A 12,352-nucleotide genomic window follows, 5' to 3' on the forward strand; every position below is an offset into this window, starting at 1 on the left:
CTCTAAAAGTCTCCAGGCCCAGACCTCCTTGCAGACCAACTGAATCAGACTCTCTGATTCAGAGGTGGACATCGCATTTTATCTTGTAAGTTCCCAGGTGATTCCAACACTCAGCTAAGATGAGAACTAGCATTCTGGATGGAGGGGACAGTGCAGGCAGAAGCCCAGGAGCCACAGGAAGATCCCAGCAGATCTGGGAACTGCGGAGCAGAGAGGAGAGGGAAGCCAAGAAATTCCACTGAGCAAGTGCGGCGGGCTGAACCGGGCCGCCATCAAGGCTTCCCGTCCCCCCAGAAGTCAGAACGCGCCCTCTGTTTGAAAACAGAGCCTTTGATGACATAAACGAGGATGCAGACGAAGTCATCCTGGAGTGGGGGTGCTGACCCCCAATGACAGTGACCTCAGAGGGGTCAGAAAGGCGCACACAGAGGACATCCTGTGAAGACGGAGGCAGAGATGCAGTGTCGCGTGTACAAGCCAAAGAACAAGAGCGACCACCAGCCCCCACCGGAAGCCAGGAGAAGGGCCTGGAACTGTCTCCCCAGAGCCTCCAAGAAGGGACCACCCCTGCCGACACGCTGATCTCAGGCTTGTGCGCTCCGGATCTCTGAGAGTCGATGTCTGTTGCTGGAAGGCTCCCCAGCGGTGGTATCTGGCTTCACCCGTCCTGGGAATTTGCACAAGAGGGACAGCATGGATTGCTCTGTCACAGGGGACTTGCAGCTGAAGCTGAGAGCTCAGAGCAACCCAAGGGTAAGAACTGTCCCACGTCCAGGGGCTTGGATGCGGAGAGGCTGCCCACAGCTGCGATCGTGTGGAGGCTGACTGTTGGGCAAGGCAGGGTGTTCCCTTCTGACCTCGTCCACGTTCTCCTACGAGTAGGAGGAGGGTTATCTGCCTGGCGAGGGTGGGGGTGGCCTTCAGAATTGGGAGGCCTGAGAAGGTTCAAAACAGTCTCTCTGCTGCGAAGAGGGGAGGAAACTCAAAAGACCTCCTTGGCAACACTGAGGAGCGAGTGGAAACGAGGCTAGGAAACAGCACGGGGCGTCTCTCCGGGCACAAATGAGATGGGACCTCAGCTGTGCCGGCCAGAAAAGAAACAGAAGGGATCTGCCTTTCCAGCAAGTAACCCCGCTTTCCAAAGAGTGGCCTCCAGGGCCTTGTTCGAGATTTTTCCACTAGATTCTGAGAAATCACCCTTGATCCCTGAGACATCGTGTAGTAAGGATTCCTCCAAAGTCAATAAGTTAACCCTGCAAATCAGCAGCAGCCCACCCACTAAGTGTTTTTCTTACCAGCTCACCTTCCCCGAAGGGAGTACGTGAAATCAATTCGTGAACAAGTATTTATAGTACACATACTCTGTCGATACGGGGCTTTGCAGGTGGTGCCGGTGGTGAAGAACTTGCCTGCCAATGCAGGAGACGTGAGAGATGTGGGTTGGATCCCTGGGTCAGGAAGATCCCCTGGAGGAGGGTACGGCAACCCACTCCAGTATTCTTGCCTGGACAATCCCACGGACAGAAGAGCCTGGTGGGCTACAGTCCCTGGGGTCGCAAAGAGTCGGACACGACTCTTTGGCATGCACGCACGGTGTCAGGGACTGTTGTGTCGACAAGTATTGTATGCATCCCTAAGAACCAAATGAACGGGGAGCCGATTAGCCCATAAATGCTTGTGAAATTGCCAGGTGCTGACCCAGGAAAACAGAGCAAAGGAGGAGACGGAACGGCAGAGGATTCTGACGTCCCCCTGTGAGAGGGGACAGTGGTCCATCAGTAGCTCTGCTCTTGCCAGAAAGGCAGGGTGTCATAGAAACCAAACGCAGGTATTTCATGGAACTTGAAAGTTGGAGACTCTACCTCAGCTCCCTACCAAGTAAAAACGAGTGAATCACCTTACCAAGAACGTTTCGGTTTCCTTATCTGTCAAAGCACAGTAGTTGAATCAGCCAAATGCTTTTTTATGAGAAGGGAAAAAAAAAATGCTCTGTTCAGAGTTCGAACTACTTTTTAACACCCTGGGGAAATGCGTGCAGTCAGTGAGGATCCTTAAAAATCTCAGGCTGATGGGAGATAAAGGGGCTGGAAGGACCCAGAGATGGAGAGGGATGGGGCTCCTGTCAAGGGTCCCTCCGGCTCCCCACCTTGCTGCAAACCACAGCCCCATCCTGAAGACTGAGTCATCTGCCAGAAAGGGGAGACCTTATCTTCTCAAAATCCCCCAGTCACCGAGGAAGAGCCTGAGTTTCCTTCCCCAAACATCTTGAGATGTTCAAAACCAAGAGCAGGGCGGGGCAGCCACCATGACTAGCACTCGGGGGCCCAGGGCAGGCTCTGCTGGGTAGAGGAGGGGAATTCCAGGGCTTCTGAGATGATGTTTTTCAAACACTTGTTTTCCCTTGTTGTCTGTGTTGGGTCTTTTTTCTCTCACATCAGAGCACAGACTCACCACCAGATCCAGCCTGACCCCTACCCTGACTCACTGGCCTGAGGAAAGACCACAGGCGTCCTTCCTCCTCTTCCGAGGACCAATCGAGACCAAGTCCCACCTTCTCTCTCAAAGTGGGTCCGGGTCCCCTTGCTGAAGGAAGGCCAGTCTTCCTCGACCCGTTTTGCATAAAATATTCATGCTTTCCCTTCGCTCATGGGTGTCTGATTAAGACTACTTCTGATGAGTCTAAGACATGTGCAGTCCTCAGCTGACCCACAGAGTGTTTTAATTTGTTGCGGCTTTTTAAAAATCAGGGATGAATTGGGAGTGTAGGACTAGCGTACATACAGTACTGTGTGTAACAAAGATGGCTAGTGGGAAGATACCGCATAACACAGGGAACTCGGCCCCGAGCTCTGTGATGACCTTGAGGGGTGGGAGGAAGCCGGAGATGGGAGGGAGGTTCAAGAAGAGGGGATATATGTATACCTAAAGCTGGTTCCCTTTGTTGTTCATCAGAAATTAACACATTGTAAAACAATTATGCTCCAGTAATAAAACAAAAATCATGAAATTATTGGTTTATCTTTTCTTAAAAAAAAAAAAAAATCAGAAGATTTGGCCACTTGAGTCGACACCCTCACATGAAAAGGCCGGCTGGGTTTGAGCAACAGCAGCCGACTGAGACGGGGAACATGCCATCCTGGCCCCCAGTCTCCACCACACCTACTGTTGCCCCCACACACCACCACACTCATGTCCATCACCTCCCCGCTCTCTGTAGGTAGCTGATTTTGTGACACCTAATTATGGTAAAATGTCCAGTAAAAAGGGGGGAAAAAAACCCTGAAACATAACTGAATATGGAACATTACTCTAACATAAAAAAAAAAATTCTCAGAAGAACAAGACTTCAAAAGTTATACAAACAGCTTTTGTTTCTGTAACAATGCTTACTTCTTTCCCTCTTTATGCTTTTTAAAATGACTTCTAAACTCTCAAAATCTGAGCTGACAATAAGTTTTGTCAGGCCTAACTACAAAATCCAACAACAAACTTGCCCAAAGTACCTAGGAAAGAGCTCAGAACAGTTTCATCTTTTGAAGCCTGGGGGAGCTGGGCCAGGTCTCTGCTCAGAGCCTTGTCAAATGGCAGATCTTGGCCCCCCGTCCCCATACAGGATTCTGAAAATCTTCTGCATCTTTGTTTGGGTATCTTTATCTCTACCAGACCACAGACTCATGAAGGACTGAGAAAACATCACGCTCATCTGCAGGCCCTCCGCACCGCACAAGACAGTGAGCAGATTCTCAGGAAACACACAGATGCGCTGAGGGTGATGGGGATGCCTGGCTCCTGCATGCCAAAACCCCTGCTCAAAGCCCACTCTGCTAGGACAAGTCACTCAGCCCCTCATCTCCATCCTTCTCTAAAAGGGCATGATGACAAGAATACTGCACATTGAGCACTCAGCCTAGTGACTGCAGGAGTCACCATTCTGTAAGCGAGAGCCACTGTGATGTTATTGTTATTCCATTGAAAGAAGAGAAGAGGACCAGCGACAGAGGACGCTCAGCACAGCCAACTGACTCCAGCTGCATCTGCCCTTCTTGAGAGCAGCCCAACACGCAGACACTTCAAATCTTCTCAACCAAGCTGTGGGCTGCTTCTCAGCCATATTATTTTTTACTGAAACCCTCCACAAGTAAAACAGAGAGAAACCCTGAAATGTGCTCGGTCTCTGGCCCCGTTGGTCAACTTGGACCGCCGTTCGTCCCTGTGGGCCCTGCACAATCTTGCAGGGCACCCTGCCCGGGCGACAAGGCCCGGCGTGGAAGGTCGTGTCCCCTGCACTCGGCACAGACCCGCCCCGCCCAGAACGGCACTTACAGCACTCGATGGGGTTGGACGCGGTCTGCAGGGAGACGATCCTGCCGCTGGCCTCGGGGATGTGCACGCGGAACACCAGCCTCACACGCGTGTTCTTCCGCCCGATGTCCGTCTCGCCTTTCCGCAGCTCGATGTCCGCGTTCCTCAGCTTCAGGATCCCCGCGCAGTCGATGCTGCCGCAGATGAGAGAAGCCACTGACAACCGACCATCTCGGGGAGCTGGAGGTCCCCCACAGTGGGCGGTTGCAATATACGGATACATTGTTCCGCTAGGAATTGAGACCGCAATGGGGGTGGGGTGGGGGTAAAGGCAATCAGGGAAACTCCCCAGTGGAAGTTACTTCTCTAGGGAGATTCTGCCTCCAGCTGTTCTACTCTCAAAAGTATCTGAAAAAACTCAAACACACAACTGGGGGAAATTGCTTATGGACTATGCGATAGCAAGAATAGTGTATCGACAGTAAACACCTTGAATCTGATACATGTACCGTGGTGTAAAAAAGGCATAATGCTTGCTGCTAACTCTCAGTGGGTTCAGGAAAAAAACAGAGGGATGGGGAGAAAGAGTCATAAAGCAAACGTGGAAAAGGTGAACAATTGGGGAACCTGAGCGGACGGTGTAACAGAGGAGTTCTTTGTACGCTGCTCGCAGTTCTCAAGTTTGAGATTATTCTCTAATAAAGTTGTTTGTACTCCAACACACCGGTGCAATGTTTCCCACATTAGGCCCGTGAGGTTACATCTACCTGCATTATTATTTAATGATTTTTAAGTCAAATAAATACTTGTCATAAAAATAAGCTTAGCCTCATTCCAAACAACATAAGCTAAAGGTGCATAAGCAGCCTTCCTCTCAACACGTGAAAAATATCAGGGTCTAGAACTTTTCACATGGAAGCTTTTAAACCAGCAGTCTCTGTAGGTCCATCACAGACTGGGTCCCCCATCAAGCTGCTCCCATCAATTCCAAGGAGTCAAGCCCACACCTCCACCACACGGCCCCACCCCCTTCCCTGTGAGGACCCCCCACCCTCACCCCCCAGCCTTACGTCGCCCTCATGTTGTTTTTCGGCTCCAGCGGAATCTCCAAGACTTTGGTGTTGCCCACAATCTTCTCATAGCTGGTGGTGGTGACGGTTTTCCCTGTGATTCGATGTACCTGGTAGAAGGCATGGGGCTTGAGGATCCGCTCGTCGGCTGTCCCAATGAAGATCTGAAGCCCCAGGGGCTTATTCTCCATGTAGCCGTGGAGCTGAGGGTGAGAAAACAAAGCAAATTGTTACAGCACCATTAACACACAGGGCATTGAGCTTCCCCGGGGGAAAGAATCCGCCTGCCAGTGCAGGAGATGCAGGTTCGATCCCTGGGCTGGGAAGATCCCCCAGAGAAGGAAATGGCAAGCCACTCTAGTATTCTTGCCTGGAGAATCCCCTGGACAGAGGAGCCTGGCGGGCTACAGTCCGTGGGGTCACAAAGAGTCAGACACGACTTAGTGACTGAGCAAAGACAATGGAGGCTGTAGTCCCAACAAAGGAAGACCAGACAAGCGCCTGAGCGGCAGAAGGGATGCAGGACTGCTGCAGAGTCCAGAGTGACGGAGAGCTGGACGCCACCTGGATGCCAGCCAGAGGGGACGCTTGGATAAATTACAGGGAGCCTCTCTAAAAATGAATATTAAGCAGCTTGAGAAAGAATCTGATAGATCAGAGCTGCATTTATGGAGAAACAGCCAAAAACTATGCTTCACTGGTGACTGGGGTCACGGAGATGGTAGTGAGAATAGAAAATAATTGGAAAAGATAAACCAGAGCTCTTGACAGTGGTTGCCTGGAAAGATCAGAAAAAGGCACTTTCAATTTTTATATGACTATATTTCAATTAACAAGTCAAGTTTTATAATTTTAAAAAAGAGCAAGGCAAAAGTACTGTCATCGAGGTTAAAAGAAAATGAAAGACTGGAAGAAATTACATGTAATATATAATGGCAAAGGATTAATACGTAGAATACGTAAAGTATGCCTACAGAGGGGACTTCTCTGGTGAGAAGGTCACCAGAGGTGAACCCACACCTCCTTTTTCCCCCAGGAATAAGAACACTGAGCCTCTCTAGTAGGTGTTAGGGATAAAACAAGGAATAGAGACCTGGTCCCTGTGTTTTGGAACTTAGAATCTAGTGCGGAGTGGGGAATAGGAGAAGAAAGAAGAAAACCTAAAACAAGCAAATAAATGAAATCATTAAACACTGTATTAACTCTTAGATGGCAACAAACATTCCTGCTAGATTAATTTGGCTCAGGGGACAGCAGCGGTTCCACAGGAATGCAGAAGATTAAACTGCAAACTGTTTTAAGAAGTGGGTACTGGACACTTGCAAAACACCAATATCTCGTATAGATGTTAATTTTTACAAACACACCAAAAGGCATGATCATAGCCAGGAGTTTCCATAGCCACCTTAGGATGCTAGAGAACTCCCCTCTAGGAAAGCTTAGCGCCGAACAAACAAACAAACAAAAGTTCTAAGTTCCAACACACAGGGACCAGGTTTATGTTCCTTGTTTATCCCTAACACCTACCAGAGAGGCTCAGTGTTCTTATTCCTGGGGAAAAGGGGGTGGGGCCATTCACCTCTGGTGACCTTCTCACCAGAGAAGTCTCCTCTGTAGGGGGTTCACTGGCAGTCCAGTAGTTAAGAGTCTGCCTGGCAATGCAGGGGAAACCAGTTCAGTCCCTGGTCCAGGATGATCCCGGGTGCTGTGGAGCAACTGAGCCCACCCGCTCTGCAACAAGAGGAGCCCCACGGGGAGGAGCCCCACGGGGAGGAGGCCCCACGGGGAGGAAGCCCCACGGGGAGGAGCCCCCACGGGGAGGAGCCCCATGATGAGGAGCCCCATGATGAGGAGCCCCACGGGGAGGAGCCCCATGATGAGGAGCCCCACGGGGAGGAGCCCCCACGGGGAGGAGCCCCACGCGCCACAGCTAGAGGGCGGCCCCCGCCCGCCGCAATCAAAGAAACCCGTGAGCAGCAGCAGAGACCCAACAGAGCCATAAACAAATAAGTAAATATTCTTAAAAAAAAAAAAAAAAGAATGACTTCCAAATGAATAAGTAAAGGACAAGATTCCTGGCCATCCTATTTAAAATCGAGTCCTACCCTCCATGACTCTCCCTAACTCCTTCCCCTCCTTTTCATCCCATAAAACATCCTATATATTTTCTCAGTTCCTTTTGCTCAGGTCTTTCTTTTGCAACTAGACTATCACCTCCTTGCAGGCACAGATGTCTACTGATTTAACTTGCCACGGAATCCCTAGCACCTAGAATAATGCTTGGCACATGGCAGGCATTCTAATACGATTTGCTAAATAAGTTAATAAAAAGAACCCAACAGCAAAACAGACAACAGGTTTGAACAGGCAATTCACAGAAAAACGAATAACCATTAGCATAGAAAAGATCTCCACTTGCCTTGTAAACAGGAAAGTTAAACAACTATGGGATACCATGTTTCACCCACTAGAGAAGCACCCATGTAGATATTTGATAATATTAGGTATTCTGGAGGCTGTGAGAACACAGACACTCTCCTGAAGCTGATAAGAATATAAATGGTATAACTATTTTTCGAGTAGCAGCTATTAAAATTAAAAATACAGGGAGGGGGGATCGGGATGGGGAACACATGTAAATCCATGGCTGATTCATGTCAATGTATGGCAAAAACCACTATAATATTGTAAAGTAATTAGCCTCGAACTAATAAAAATAAATGAAATAATAAAATAAAATAAAAATAAAAATACATATTCCCTATGACCTAATAAATCCACTTCTCAGTATGTACCCCAGATGAAATCTGCATACAAGAGATAAGCACAAAAATGGTTGATGAACACAGTTCCATCAATTAGGCTTATGAGTAATATAACACGTCCTGGCTATGAAAGACTGCAACAGTTTAAAAAAAACAGTATGGTAGAGATCTATGACCTTGCCCATGAAGATCGAAGACGTAATTATTGAGAGAGAAAAGCAACTTGTAAAAACAAATTTTGTTATATGGATAGCAGGATACAACTTATTATTCTTAATAATAATGCTGCAAGTTTTTGATCCATTCATTTATACTCATGTAAATACAACAGCAAAAGGTGTGGAAGGATGTGCTCCAAACTGACCATACCATGATCACTTACAGGGATGGAGGAGGAGATCAAGGTTGAGGTCAAGGTCAAAGAGGACTTCAACTCAACCTGCAAAGTTACAGGCAGAAGAGCTGCCTGGAAACCTGTGAAATTTAACACTGGTTTTGAAAATTACACATCAGAAAAGAGAAAAGGATGCTGAGCTAAGAGTTAGAAGCTGGGTTCCTATCTGGCCACTCCACAGCTGAGAGACGCTGGGAAAATCCCGTACTCTTTCTGTGACCCTGCTCCTTTCTCTGCAACTGGGAGGAAGCAGGGTTATGACAAGTGACAACTCACTTGAGATCCCACCCTTCCACAGAGTTCTACAAGAGTTCAGGAGGCTCTCCAGTCAACCACGAACCCAAGGCTCCAGGGCAATAGATGATCACGTGTGGTCTAGAATTCCGCTGTGCAAGACAACAGCTTATACAAAAACTGAACTGAGAAGTCAGCTGCCCAGCCACACGAGCCACAGATGACTGGAGGCTACCACGATGGATGGCAAGATACAGGACGTTTTCATCCTCGAGAAAGTTCTACCAGACAACGCCAGTCCAGAAAGATGGCATCTCTCGTGCCCCTCTAAGCCCTAGACCAAGAGGCAAGCTCAGGGTGGAGCAGGGCCAGATGGCAACCTTCTTCATAACCTGACAAGCTGACACCCACAACATTTACATAGGTGTCCGATACACACCCGAGGAGCACCCTTGGGCAAAGGTGGAAATGCAGTCAGTCTTATCTTTCCACCCCCCATGCAAATTGCAGAACAAGGTACTGATGGAGACAAAATCACAGGAGGAAGGGCAGCGTGGAGAAGAGGTTTTGTTTTTGTTGATCTTGCCTTGCCTTTGGACCCAAGATAAACATCTCTCCTCACCTGCTATTCTGGCTTTCTCGGGAGGTGGCAATTACAGAATCGGTCAGAATCAAGGAGGAAAGTAGGTGGCATAGATAATGACCCTAATGGTCTGAGGCTCCTTCTGCCTCCCTGTAACCTAAGAGCAGAAACGGCGGGCTGCGTGCATTCAGGGTAAACAGCCAGAGAGCAGCTGAGACGGAACCTGTCACAGCTCCACGGCTCTGCCTGAGTGCCGCCGCCTCCGGCTCCCCCTCCCCAGCGGCGCACCAATCAATCAGGCCACCGCTGCCTCCCCCCACCAGTGACATGTCAATCAAGTCACTGATGCCTCCCCCACCAGTGACATGTCAATCAGGTCACTGCTGCCTCACCCCACCCCCAGTGACATGTCAATCAGGTCACCGCTGCCTCCCCCTCCCCCAGTGACATGTCAATCAAGTCACTGCTGCCTCCCCCACCCAGTGACATGTCAATCAGGACACCGCTGCCTCGCCCCCCGCCCCAGTGACATGTCAATCAAGTCACGCTGCCTCCCCACCCCCCCAGTGACATGTCAATCAGGACACCGCTGCCTCCCCCAGTGATGGCCCTGCTCTCTCGCTGACCTCCTGCTGGTGTAACAGAACCGCCCACTGAGCCTTAAAAAAATGCAAATCGGACCCAGACATCCCCCTTCCCCCTGCCCCCCCTTACAACCCTCCAAAGACTTCTTGTGGCCAGAGAATAAAATTCAAACTTGATGCCATGGTCTATCTGTGAGGCTGCCAACAGCCCAGCCTCTGTCTCCCCATCCACCGCCCATTACGCTCCTGCCGACACCAGCCAAGCTTCTGGTCCCTGAGCGCACCAAGCTCTCTCCAACCTCAGGGCCTTTGCACAGCCACCTTCTCTGCTTGCATACTCTTCTTCCACTGGTACTTTTGGCCCTCAGATCTTCAGGTCTCTCCCAAACCACCATTATTTACATAGGCCCAGTGCTGGAGCCAGCTCTTTCAGACTGGCAAGAGTCAGTTGGTTAAACTTCCAGGAGTTCTGAAGAGCTGTCAGACATCATTTTGATAGCCTGAAATCAACCACGGTGAGGATATTCACACCACAGAGATTAGCAAATGCTAAAAATCGGGGCTCTTTTTTCCAGAAGAGTGGATCTTAAAGATTCACTCACACACCACTGGAATAGTCCCTTCGTTACCATCTGACATTGTCTTGCTAGTTGTTAATTTGCTCAGTATCTCCTTCCCACTTGAACAGGAAGCCCCTGGTGGAAGGAAGTGTGCTTGTTTTGTTCGGCGTGATCACTAAGTCAGTGGCCACCATCAACAGCAGTGCGGTGACTAAGCATACGCTGCCCTCAGGTCAGGGACCACGCTCCACGTTTCACACGTGCGGCCACGGTTCTAGGCAGGATGGGCCCATTCCACACATGAGGACACTGAGGCTGGCGCGGTCCTGGCAGGGTGCGCCAGACCTTTGGGCTCTGAGTCTGTTTCCACAGTGAGCTGTGTCCTGGCCATCTGGGGGGCTCACAGCTGCTCTATGACCTACAGCTACGGGTCAGAAAGAGCAGACTGGGTTCTCACAGGAGACACAAGCCAGTGCTAAATGATAAGATCCAGAGAGTTCTTCCTGCTGAACAAGAAGCGGGGGAGGCAGGCGGAGGGAGCGAAGCAGAGAAACGGGCAACAGCAACCAAAACAAACAAGGCTGCCTCTTGAGAGAGGAACCTGCTGCTCTCAGCAGGAACTCTCTGGGTCTCAGGGCAGCCCCTGGCAAAGCTGGGCTAGCTGATGCCATGTCGCAGACGGATCCCACCTCACCCGTGTGAGCTCCTCCTCCCAGAGGGTGGGGGAGTAGGCATTTCACGTTTGGTCAGACACCCCCAGCTCTGCACCCAGGCCCTGCTTCTTACGAGCAGCTGTGCGGCCCCAGAGCAGTGACCCCGCCTTGCTGAGCCTCCATGTGCTCCTGTGAGACAGGGACACCACCCCCCACTTCCCTGGGCTCTTTGAAGCCTAAACAAGATGACCTCTGCAGGGCCCCGGAGCCCAGCACGCAGGAGGTGCCCACGAAACAAGACTTCTTGTCATCAGAGGATGATGCAACTCAAAACACGGAGGCGGTAAGACAGAACTGCATGGAGGAGTGAAGAATGAATGCGAAAGACTCAAAGTGTGAAAAATGACCCGAAACACACTCGTGTGTGGTGAAACCCAGGCACTCACCTCCATCCTCTGTGGGCGGCTGGAGAGCCCCTGATGTGGAGGGCGGGGAGGACCACAACACCTAAGCTGGAAAGACAGCCTCCCCTCCCCTCTCCACACCACCCCCTCCCCAGAAGGTGGCAGAAGGTGCTCAGAGCATGTGCATTCTGGGGGAGCCTTGCCGGCTCTCTGGAGGTTTGATAAGAGCATATAGCGATTCACTTGCTTCTCCAAAAACTGAGTGATTGGGTCTTGCACACAGGGCTTGATGTCTTGGGAAGGCATGACCCACTCCTGAGGTCCCAAACACCCTGTGGTCCCCTATTAGAGGAAGACCAGGGTCTTAAGGCCTCTTTCCAGGCTTCTCCAAAGATACGGTCATCTCAGGGGTGCTTGGCAAGCAGGGTGGCTTCCCAGCCATAGCAGACGCCTGCCTGCTCTCCCGTGGCAACCTAGAAGCTCAGAGTCAGCCAGCTTCCAAAGCAGAAGAGGCTCCACTTGCTGCAGCCACGTGAGAGTGAACGTGTTCTGCGTCTTGTAATTTCCCAGGCAGTCGACAAGATTCCAGGAAGAAGGGGGTGCTTCTAACCACGAGGGTCTGCTGCACAGGCAGGCGGGTGTCAGAGCTGACTGCACCTGCACAACAACGTCCAGACAGAAAGGCGGGCCCATCCCTTTCGGGATGAGAAGGCCGAGGCTTAGCGGGGTTAAGCACTTGCTCATGACCCTACAGCTCCAAAGCCATCAGTGGAACTGCAGGGACACGGCTAGACCTGCCTCTT

General features: G+C 50.5%; 1 protein-coding gene across 6 annotated transcripts in view; it reads right to left on the minus strand.

Annotated features, from left to right (window-relative positions):
* Positions 1-12,352, minus strand: part of NFATC2 (nuclear factor of activated T cells 2) — a 158,561-nt gene that overhangs the window by 71,955 nt on the left and 74,254 nt on the right. For all 6 annotated transcript variants that reach the window (XM_043884593.1, XM_043884594.1, XM_043884591.1 and 3 more), the window contains exons 4-5: positions 5,373-5,575; positions 4,324-4,496 (exon numbers count right to left, since the gene is read on the minus strand). In XM_043884593.1, the coding sequence (XP_043740528.1) occupies positions 4,324-4,496; positions 5,373-5,575 (376 nt within the window). The remainder of the gene's footprint in view (positions 1-4,323; positions 4,497-5,372; positions 5,576-12,352) is intronic.

The sequence above is a fragment of the Cervus elaphus genome, chromosome 23, assembly GCF_910594005.1.
Source record: "Cervus elaphus chromosome 23, mCerEla1.1, whole genome shotgun sequence".
Classification (NCBI taxonomy): Eukaryota; Metazoa; Chordata; class Mammalia; order Artiodactyla; family Cervidae; genus Cervus; species Cervus elaphus.